Genomic DNA, 12,549 nt, shown 5'->3' on the forward strand with positions numbered 1-12,549 from the left:
CTTCCAAAGTTCTTGAGAAGATTAAAATATTAGAAAGTGAAGTCATTCATTATTCCTCTTTTCTTCACATTCCACATCCAATCTACCACAATGCAGAATATGACCACTCCTCACCAATACCACTGCTAACATGCTGGTCTGAGCCACCAGTATCTCTCCTAACTTCTTCCCATTTCCATTCTTGCCCTTTTAAAATCAGTTTTCAATATAGTAGCCAGTGTGACCCTTTTAAAACATAAACGGATCATGGGATTTCTCTGCTCAGAACTCTCCCCATTACTCCTAGTAAATTAGACCTACATGGATCTTACCCTGGTTGGCTCTCATACCTCATCTCCCACTTCTCTCCTCTCACTCCAACCTGCCACCCCTGGCCTGCTCACGCTTGCCTAACACACTTGCCATGTTCCCTACCTTCCTCACTTGCTTTATGCCTTTGCTTAAATGTCACTTTCTCAGGGAGGACCCATTGATTAAAATTAATGTAGATAAATTGATTAATCGATTAAAAGTAATGTAGATAAAAAATGTAGTACAATACCTGGATAAAATAGGTCTTCAGTAAATGGTAGTCAGAGCCAAGTGCCTTGCTCAAGTCACAGAGTAAGTGGCTGAGATCAGATTTCAAATTAAAAAAACATATCTCTAAACCCCATCATCCCTAGTGTCAGTAAGGTTTCCTGGCTGACTACTCCAGCACACACTGAACTCTTTCTCAGATAATCCCACTACCTATTAAATGTACCACACGTTTAGTCATTTACTCATATATGGTCTTAGAAATATCACTCTTTTTTTCATGCACATATACCCTGACCTTCAAAGAAATCAAAATCTTCCTGAATGTAGAGACTTTTATCAGTATATAATTTACCTTTGTAAAATGTCCTGAGCACCTAAAGCAATGTGGAGGCAGTTAATAAATACAAAAATAATAAAACTGTAACTCTCCATGTAACACAAGCATTAGTTTTTGCTGTCCTATCACCAATCTTTAATGCCTACTAATCAAACTTCTCTCCACCTTTTTCAGCTAAAAGGTTTTTTTTTGTTTGTTTTGAAAAAAAATTTTATTCCTTCCAGGCCTTATTGCAAAATTCTTGATTGTTTCTTCGGTATCCCTGATCTTTTGGCTGTTTTTAGACTTAAGTCATACTTCTTTACCTATTTAAATTCTTTTAACAGTTTAAAATATCATGGCTGGGGCTTCCCTGGTGGCGCAGTGGTTGAGAGTCCACCTGCCGATGCAGGGGACACAGGTTTGTGCCCCGGTCCGGGAAGATCCCACATGCCATGGAGCGGCTAGGCCCGTGAGCCATGGCCGCTGAGCCTGCGCGTCCGGAGCCTGTGCTCTGCAATGGGAGAGGCCACAACAGTGAGAGGCCTGCGTACCGCAAAAAAAAAAAAAAAAAATCATGGCTGAAATAAGCTTCCTCTGTAAATCACTATTGTATTTGAGCTTGTGACATCTATTAAGTGCTTCATACCTTGAAAATATAATGATGCAACACTAACTACAAATTGAAGATCAGCTAATTCAAAACTGAGTTTGTAGACCAACAGACTCCCAATAACACTGCTTTACAATTTTCAAGGATTATTACAGATGTGCTTTATGGTATATAATCTGGGCATCTTAAACCATGTGTTGAAGTGCACCTGAGACTGCATTTTGAGAAATAGCTTGAGTAATCAATGGGCCCTTCTCCCATTTAGATATTGCTATAAGGCAGCTTCACCTCAGGAGCACATTTTCATTCAGCTCCTTAAAGCTTTCATAAATAGATGTCAGCCCTATCTGCAGCTTGGCTACCCAGTGAACCATGTAGGTTTGAACTTATTCAAAAATAAAGATTTTTAAACAAAATAATTCTCAGAGAACATGACTTAAAACGATGAGAATAATATTATTTTTAACATATGGCTAAGGGATATGCAATCCATTTCCATCTATAAATCAGCTGTTCTCAAATGTAGGCAGACAGAATGTAAGGAAAACTTTTTCCAAATACACGTTTGACCTCCTCCCCCACTTCCACCTCCACTCTCCATTCTCCAGAGATCCTGATAGTCCCCCAAATATGAGATCATCATACTTCTTTTTGTTTATTTATTCTTTGCCCTGCTTTCCCTTCACTTACTTTTAAAATTCTATATATTTAACTGCCTTAAATTCATTGTGGAATTAGAGAGAAAATAAATAAAATAAAAAATAAAACAAGTTTTCAAGTCTATTAATATGCAAGTTTTTAATGAGATAGTCAATATGAATGTTTCTTTGTCAAGAACATGAAACTATTACATAAATACAGCCCTTATCTTATTCTCATTTACCCTTTTAAATGGCAAAATCATTTATTTCTACGTCGAACTGTGCTCAAGATTAATAGTGAAGTCCTTATTTTCTGTTTTGCTAATATAATGACATGTAAAGTCTCTACACAATACTTTATTTATCCAAATAAATTAAAAATGAAAATTAAATTCATTTGTGGGTGTTTTGCCAAGCCAACGTTTAATAATCATTATTATTATTTTTAAAGATGTTGGGGGTAGGAGTTTATTAATTAATTTATTTTTGCTGTGTTGGGTCTTCGTTTCTGTGCGAGGGCTTTCTCTAGCTGTGGCAAGCGGAGGCCACTCTTCATCACGGTGCGCGGGCCTCTCACTATCGCGGCCTCTCTTGTTGCGGAGCACAGGCTCCAGACGCGCAGGCTCAGTAGTTGTGGCTCACGGGCCTAGCTGCTCCGGGGCATGTGGGATCCTCCCAGACGGGGGCTCGAACCCGTGTCCCCTGCATTAGCAGGCAGATTCTCAAACACTGTGCCACCAGGGGAGCCCTTATAATCATTATTTTCATCTGACCTTATGTTTTTTGAGTAGATCAAAGGAGTTGACTATTTCGGTACCTGTACAGACAATGTTTTACTAGTACTACATTGCTTGGGAGGTGGGGGAGATGGGAGGAGCAACAATCTAAAAATTCCTTTAAAGTTGAATGGCTTTTTATAGAAGTATTTCAATCTCATGAATATTTTTAGTCAAGAACTGAATTCTAAGGACCAAAGAAGAGATTTCTTAATACGTTTTTTAAAAAATATTACTGCACTTTTATTACAAATGATGATAAGATATTAAAAGGGTGTACTAATTCAAATAAGGAAAAATTGAAAATAATACTTTGACTTCAAAAAAATCTGTTTCAATTTTTTATTATAAATAATTTATTTTTCCTTATGGTAAGTAAGTAAGTTTTCTCATGTGTTGATACAAGGATAGAAAAAAAGTGAAAGTGCAACTTTTGTTACTTAGGGCAATACATTTAGTTTCATGGGGCATGTAGAATACTGTATCTATTTATTATTTGGATACAATTATCTATTTATTTATTATTGGGGTATAGTTGTTTTACAATGTTGTATTAGTTTCTACTGTACAGCAAAATGGAGTTCCCTGGGCTATAAAGCAGGTTCTCATTATTTATCTATTTTATACATATTAGTGTATATATGTCAATCCCATATTGATTTTTTATTTATTCACATTCTTAAAATACATAAACTTTAAAAATATAGGACAAATTAACATTTTCTTACACATTTTCTACTCGAACATGCTGATAGTCAGAGAGTATAGCACCTACTGATATTCCCTCTACTTCTTCTTTTTCCTGAAAATAAAGAAAAAAATATGATTAAAAAATAAATAACATGTGGCTCTGTATCATTTTTTAAAAATTATAAATGAAACGTGTTTCATTTAGAAGACCACCTTGAAACAGAATAACTTACTGGAAATGCAATCCACATTCAGAGATAAAGAAAGTATATTAAAAATATATATATTTAAGTCACCCTCTCAGCTCTGGGGGGAAATAATTATTCTTTTTACCTAAAATCCAAATAACTGGAGACCATTTTCCATGGAGAAGATAAAGGAAGCACTTCCAAAATGTTTTCTCACTTGATATATTTTTAAAGATTCACTGATGTTTGATAGAAATTTCCAAGAAATTTCTATTTAAGGACAATGTATTCCCAGGTTGAGTAACTTTTTTTAAAAAAATTAAGCAACGGTATAAGTAGACAAAGGAATACAATGATTTTAATCCATATCTTAAAATGATTGACATAGGAGCATCCAGGAAGCAGAGATGATAGAGGCATTGCCTGTATAACAGTACAGAATAGTGGATAAAGAAATCTAGGATGAGAAGGAAGCAATGAATTATTATCAGTAGAGCTGAGAACATCTAGCAGTATATCCAGCAGAGTCCCCCAGGGATGAGGACTAGTCTATCCAACATAGCCATTAATGACATGAAGGAGAATGAAAATTCAAATATGATCAAGTCTACAGATGATACAAAGCTAGGATGGATTAAAAAGAAAAGAAAATCAATCAAGTACCTGGATGGATATGGACAACCTGGGGATTTGAAAGGACAGGTCTAAGATGAGATTTAATGTAAAGAAGAATAAAACAATACCCTTAAGGAAGAATCACACACAACACAGGTATAAACTAGGGAAATGTTATCTAGAAAACAGATATGAAGAAAGTGACTGGGGGGTGATTACTAATAACAAACTGAATAGAAATTCTCTGAATAGGCATAAAAGAAAAGTCATCCTAGCCTATGGAGTACAGAAGAAAACTACTTCAGAGAGATGACTTCATTATTAACACTGGTCTTTCCAAACTTGGAAACCTACAAAAAAGAACAATAGTGTTTCACATAAAAATAAATGTAATACTTGGAGACATTCTAAAATAACCCCGAAATGTCCTAAAATGATGCCATAATAAATAAACAAAAATGCACAACAGGAATCTCTCATGTCTTTGAAGATAAAGCCAATTTAAAATTTCCCCTCTAAAATGACAGAGAAACATCTTCCCAAACCTCCCCAAAATAAAATGATTCTTTCTATTAGATAAGGATTCCAGGAAAAGAGCTATTTCCTTTGCCTTCCTATTTCAGCAACTTTGTGAGAACATTTGCTTGTAACCTTTCTCTAACCTTCCTAGCCATTTTCTTTTCATAAAAGTCATTGTATTACTAGAAAAAAGCATGGCATAGTGATCCTCATTAAATGCAAATATGGCATAGGATCATAGAGTAGTGAATAATGTTATCAAAAATCAAAATTTTAGTTATATTCTTTTACCATATATTGTTTAACTGCCAAAAGAAAATATAAGGTACTGAATAGTATGTGTGTGTGTGTGTGTGTGTGTGTGTGTGTGTGTGTGTGTGTGTTTCTCTATAGATCATGAAAACAAACACAAGTCATTGGTGTTTTTCTTTCTAAACTAAGTCAAGCCACTGTTAAAATAATAATTGGCATTTACTCTCCACTTAAAATGTGTTAATGTTCTATAATTCTCATTTAATGTCCACTACAACCCTAAAATAATTATTTAATTCTTCTTAGTCTACATGCATTGTGAACATTGAGTAATATAATACAGATAAGTAACAGTGACTAGCATCTAGTGAGCACTCAGTAAATATTTTCTTCTGTCATTATCATAATCTTTGTTATCAATAATACTACTTTTATAACTACTTCTGTTACTACTTCTACTATTACTACTACTGACCACCACCACCACTACAACTAGATAAAGGCCTAACTTGACCAACAAAGCCCTTCATTCCTGGGCTTTATCTCTTGCTCATTATCACTTTTTAACTAGCTTACTAACCCATGATAGTTAATTTTATGTATCAACTTGACTAGGCTAAGGGGTACCCATTGCTGGTAAAACATTATTTCTCTGAGGAAGTTTCTGGAAGAGATTACGATTTGAATTCGTAGACTGGGTAAAAAAGATTGCCCTAACCAACGCAGGTGAGCATCATCCAGCCTGTTGAGGACCTGAATAGAACAAAAAGATAGAGGAGGGGCACATTTACTCTCTGCTTGAGCTGGGACATCCATTTTCTTCTGTCCTCAGACAACAGTGTTCCTGGTTCTTGGGCCTTTGGACTCAGAGTGGAATTTACAACACTGGCCCCCTTATTCTCAGGCTTTTGGGTTTAGACTGGAACTATATACTACCAGCTTTTTAGGTGTCCAGCCTGCAAATGGAGAGCATGGGACTTCTTAGCTTCCATAATCAGATAAGTTAATCCCTCAAAATAAATCTCTTTCTATATATCTTTATATATCCTATTGGTCCTGTTTCTCTGGAGAACTCTGACTAATACATAACCCTTGACAACCAACTCTACAGTCCAGTCACAAATGTTTCCAACCTAGTGAGCCCTGAATAATCCAAGGATAAGTAAGACTTCTGTTGAATCCTTAATCATTCAGAACATACTACTAATTTTGAAGTGAGACCTATAAAAGATAAAAATCTATCACACAGTCAATCTACTCTGCAGAAAATACAAAGCTAAGCTCAGGTCCCACCTGAGCTACCAGACTACCAGAATAAAAGGTGTTATACCGAGGCAGCATAAAGACATAGCCAAATAAATCACCCTGTGACATAACTGAAATAAAAATAAATGTGCTGCAGGGACTTCCTTGGTGGTCCAGTGGGTAAGACTCCACGCTCCCAAGCAGGGGGCCCAGGTTCAATCCTTAGTTAGGGAACTAGATCCCACAGGCATGCCACAGTGAAGATCCCGTGTGCCACAACTAAGACCCTGTGCAGCCAAAACAAATAAATATTTTAAAACAAACAAACAAATAAATAAATGTGCTGCAGAAAACAGTTAATATAGAATCTGAGACCCAGAAATTTGACCAGATTCGAACCAACTTCCCATGATCAATCCCATGCCCACTAAGCAACCTTAGGTTGCCTTGTTACTGTCAAACCCAGAAAGATTATGCTAATCCATAAAAACAAGCATTCTCATCCACTCAACAAAAATGGTCTACATTATAAATCAACAAACTGGCATTCAAGCCTATACATTAGTCTTAAATGAATTTGGTCTGTATTTGTCTATACTAAAGAGACTGATAACTTCTTGGTACATCGTCAAAATCAAGTCTCTAGTCTGGAGAGCTATACCACAGTACTCACCAAAGTAATATTTCCAAGCTTAACCAGCCATGTAACCTCTTCTAACAATAATGCTAATTGTCATGTCATCATTCTTTAATGGTTCACCTAATATTAAAACATGTAACCAAAAATGTTTTATATGTCCATACTATGTACCAGTTTAATAAATAAGATTAGCTCTACTGTTGGGAGATTAAGGCACCAAAACTAAGTAATAAAGAAAGTGATATGAAAGCAAAAAGTTGGGGAAGGTTTCACAGAAGTAGACTTCAGGGCCTACTCATCAAGGATATATTTGATTTTGTTGAGAAAGGAAAGAAAGGTAGTAGGGAACAATTCAGACAGAGTGAAGAATATGAACCAAGGCAACAAAATAAAGTGTTTGGCATATTAGGAGGCGGTCAGCAGTGTGGGGTAGCTGGAGCTGAAAGCACACATCAAGAAGTGGAAGGAAAAAGGATGGAAAAGCAAATTGGGATCAGATTGGTCAGAAATGTGGCTTGCATCCTGAAGGTAACAGAGAACCCTTCCCTGTAGAAAATTTTTTCTGACCAACTCCTGCGGTACAATTCACATACAATAAACTGCATCTATTTAAAGTGCACAATTCAGTGAGTTTTGACAAACCCACACCTCAGTGAAACTGCCACCACAATCAAGATTACTGATTACTCCCAAAAGATACCTTGTGCCTCTTTGCAGCCCAGCCCTTCCCCTTTACTCCTGGCTTTATACAATTACTGATCTGTTTTATGTCAGTATACATTAGTTTACATTTTCTGTAATGTTATATAAATAGCGTCCTACAATACGTATTCTTTGTTTCTAGCTTCTTTCACTCAGTGTGATTTTGAGGTTCATCCATGTTGTATGTGTACCCATAGTTCATTCCTTCGATTCCATTTTAATCCATTGTATGGATATGCCACGTTTGTTTATCCATTCACTTGTTGACAGATATTTGAGTTTAAGGTTCTTATGAATAAAGCTATGAATGTTACTTTATGGCTTTGTGTTAATATATGTTTTCACTTTTCTTGAGTCACTGAAGAATTTAACAAGTGAGATATGATATTTATAAATAAAAAGATAAACGTGGCGACAGTATGAAGGATTGACTAGAGAGTAGAGAAACAGAAGAAGGAGCCTAATCTGAAAGAACTGAAGAATGGAGATAAGAGGACAAACTCCAAAAATGATTTAGAGACAAAATTAGTAGGACTTGTGAACAGTGACAAGAAGCACACATGAAGCATGGGGCCAATGACTGTAATTTAAGTGACTATTAACTGAGAAAGGAAATATAGGTCTTAAAAGAAAATACTGAGTTTATTTAGCAACGTACGTGTTGTGTTCAATTTGTTCGCTAGGTATCCAAAGTAGATAAGACCATTAGGTATATTGAGTACAGTCATCCCTCCATATCCATGGGTTCTGCATACATGGATTCAACCAACAGTGGATCAAAAATATTTTTTAAAAAATTTTCTAGAAAGTTTCAAAAAGCAAAACTTGAATTTGTCACACACTGGCAACTATTTATAGAGCATTTACATTGTATTAGGTATTATAAGTAATCTAGAAAGGATTTAAAGTATGGTAGAATGTGCATAGGTTATACGCAAGTACTGTGCCATTTTACATAAGACACTTGGGCATCCTCAGATTTTGGTATCCACAATGGGGTCCTGGAACCAATCCCCTGTGGATACCGAGGGATGACTATACTCTGGTGCTCAAGAGAGTATAGAGAAAGATGGGGGTGCTGTCAGCATGTAAGAGAACTGGAAGCCACAGGAGCAAACAAGAACCTCAAGAAGCAGGACATAGAGTGAGAAGAGGGTGAAAAGAGGGCTCAATGTATGACCCTGAGGGTGCAGTGACTTGTAAGAAAAGAAGGAGAAGGAAAATTCAGTGAAGACACTGAGAAAGAGTGGCCAGGATAATAAGAGACACCACCGGGATAGAGTAATGGTGTGTGCACAGAATTTTGTTAAAATTTCTTAGCAACCCTTATAATGTTTATCTACCTTGGAGCAGGGTTGAGGTTAGTAACGAATATAAATGATTAATGACATTATGTGCTGCTGTTTCTGGTACTCAGTGATGCTACTGTTGATTTTAATATTTCCTGAGTTGAACTTACACATCCATCATCAATAGTGATAATGGCCTCAGCTAAACAGTTTCCACTTGTGTCTGGGAGTCCCTGTGGCTTAGTAATGTGCCAGACTATTTAGGGCCCAGGCCCTTGTCTCTAACTTCTCTATTACTGACATTACTAATTTTTATTTTTGCCTTCTTTGTTCTTAACTACTTTATGACAGGAATATAATTTAATACGTGTTCAACTCTCCAAATTCTCTGAATTGTGTTGAATTTAGCAATAGATACTCATTAATTGATTAACCATATTTATTTTACTGAGGGTCTGAAATTTATTCGTTGAAGAATTTGGCAATAATATGTGTCAAGTGTTGTGTTCTTGCTTTCATTAAACATCGACAACTTTCCCCTCAGTGGTCATAACCAATTTCCTAATTGTAAAATATTGTAAAATACAGTGGTTCTGTTGAACTTTCTACAGAATTTGGTACTATGTATACAAGAAAGAACACAAGTATGGTTGGCAGACAGGTCTTAAAGGCTGGTTATTCTACTTACCAGCTATGACAACCTGAATAGGTTAATGTCTGTGTTCTCACATATTAAATAAGGTTAATAATATTTTGGATTGTTATAAGGAATAACTGAGATAATATATACAAAGCCCCTAGCACAAATCTTGGTATATAATAGGAACTTGGTAATATTGTTACTTTATCTTACTTTTTCATCAAAATTCTGTTTCTATGCACACACCATTGTTGTGTCTCATTATCACGGCCACTCTTTCTCAACATCTTTACTGAATTTTCCTTCTCTTCCCCTCTCTTCTTACAAGTCACTGAACCCTCAGGGTCATATACTGAGCCCTCTTCTCACTCTATGTCCTGCTTCTTGAGGTTCTTGTTTGCTCCTGTGGCTTCAAGTTCTCCTACATGCTGACAGCACCCCCATCTTTCTCTATTCTCTCTTGAGCATCAGAGTACAGTTGTCCCTTCGTATCCACAGGGATTGGTTCCAGGATCCCACTGTGGATGCCAGAATCCAAGGATGCTCAAGCCTTTTACATAAAATGGTGTAGTATTTGCACATAACATATGCACATTCTCTCACATACTTTAAATCTTCTCTAGATTACTGAAAATACCTAATACAATGTAAATGCTATGTAATAGTTGTAAATACAATGATCAGATTAGCTAAGCAGACATCACAAGTTTATTTGTTGCTTAGATCACTCTTTTTTCCCAATTCTGTCAATGTGAAACACACCTGCAAGACTGCTGGGGAGCTAGTCCAGGCAGCTACTGACCTACCTCACCAATCATAACAATAGAGTTCACTTGCAAAAACAGACACATACTCAGAAACTGGTACAAAACACAACTTCATTATTACTATTTCTACACCTACTTGTGTGCAAAAGGGCAGTTATACCAAGGATTTATTCAGAAAGAGCAAATATATCAATATATCAACACTCTATTTAAGAATCCAAGGTCAACCATGCTTCTCAGAATACATTTTAACTTCTGGAGACCAGAAATAGACCAAATTGTATAATGCTTACTTCTGAATAGTAATTCATTTTTCCTATTTCATTTCCAACTTTATACTTCCTCAAATATTTTTACAACACGTGTACTACTTTTCAATTAGGGTGAAAGTTATTAAAATCCACATATGCATTGCACATACTCATCTCTTATCCTATGTGCTGGTAAGCTAGCAGACAAAATTATTCATGTATTTATTATACAGTAATTTATAAAGGCCTATTGTGACAGGTCCTATACTAGGAAGGATGAAACACATTTGAAAACAGCACAGTTGCTAACCTTAAGAAGTTAAAATCTAGTGGTGAGGGATGTGGCAGAATGGACACATTAAGAAATTAAGTAAAATAAGTGACATTAGTCCATATAGAGCATAATGGACCACAAAGGAAGAATTCTTGCTGGGGGAATGATATTAGAAAATACTTCTTAAAAAAAAAATTATACTGCAAATACTCAACAGTCAAAAATGTTGATTCTTTGTCCTTGACCATAAGAAAATAGATAACAGCTCCTTCTACTGTCTTCCTCTACCCTCCTTCATATTGCATTTATGTACAAAATCCACCAAGTATTTTTTCTTCAAAGAAATAAATCTGGATCTAAAAAGAAATACATACAATTTATTAGCTAACCAGTCTACATAATACTAATCGTTTATCTCCATTTGGTATCCGATTGTGTGGTTCCATCTTCCATAGAAAACAGCAATCAATAATCATCAAAAATATATGACCATGTCTATCTGTCAAGGCCATGGGGAGGGTCCTGTGCCAGCCTGGCACCTTTCTTCTGTGGCTCCTGGGATGCTCACTGCTTTTGGCCTGGGCCTAGATCCTCAGAAAGCCAGAGTCCTCTGCTGGGTGGACAGCTGCCCTGAGGGCTCCACGAAGCTCCTGTGAGCCCAGCCCAGGCCTGGCCCTAGAAGTCCAAGCCTTTGCACCAGGCAGGGAGCTGCATCAGATTATGAGGGCCTGCCCATATAAGTTTATAACCTAGTCCTAAAGCCTTATTAACTACTAAATCTTATTGACTTCTCTTAAAATCAATACCCTAAGGTATCAGGAACACAAGGATAGAAACAGGCTTCCACTCTGAAATGTACCTGATGTGTCCTCACGCAAAACTCTACCATATAACAGTTAAAGGGCACCCAATATAGAGACTGGGATGATGAAGGCATTCAGTCATATGGTAATAGCGATAATTACAAGAAATTTAGACCCAAATTAGATTTATTCACTCAATATTCACTTATTTTCATAATGAAGAGTTGATTCACAAAGCCAACAACATAAACTTTTTAAACAACTTTTAAATTACAGCTTATATAAATGAGGATTATTATTTTTTATGTTTTTTAAACAATTCCAGCTCTATTGAGTATAATTGACAAATAAAATTGTAAGATGTTTAAAATGTGCAACGTGATGAAAACAAGCTGTCCCTTTTTACAGATGAAAACTAGGCCTACTTATTCCAAAGATGAGAAGATATGCAGCTTGCATTTATTGGGGATATTATTTTCTTTGAAAAATGCCTCAGTTACCAGTATTATTCTGTTAATGAGTTCCTGCCTGTTGAGAAAAAAATGAACTGCTGAATTCAAAATGTTTTTCATCTGAAAGGCATTCTAACATTTTTAATATGAACCATTCATTAAAGAAGCACACTTGCATTACAGCTCTGAGTGGCGATACTTGGACTTATGGCAGCATGACATTATTAAATAAGAAACATTTGTGAATGTCAATGATATTCTGGGGACTGGATAACTAAACAAGAAATTTATGTGGCCAGTAAAGCACTAGATGATTTTTCCTTAAACTTCTAATTCTTCACTTTAGTAGAATTA

General features: G+C 36.0%; 1 protein-coding gene across 1 annotated transcript in view; it reads right to left on the reverse strand.

The window, feature by feature from the left end:
- Window positions 1–12,549, reverse strand: part of DPH6 (diphthamine biosynthesis 6) — a 179,223-nt gene that overhangs the window by 69,114 nt on the left and 97,560 nt on the right. Inside the window, exon 4 of the mRNA XM_082681668.1 lies at window positions 3,597–3,670. Coding sequence (XP_082537794.1) covers window positions 3,597–3,670 — 74 coding nt within the window. The remainder of the gene's footprint in view (window positions 1–3,596; window positions 3,671–12,549) is intronic.

This window comes from Grampus griseus, assembly GCF_964374135.1.
Source record: "Grampus griseus genome assembly, chromosome: 2".
Taxonomy (NCBI): domain Eukaryota; kingdom Metazoa; phylum Chordata; class Mammalia; order Artiodactyla; family Delphinidae; genus Grampus; species Grampus griseus.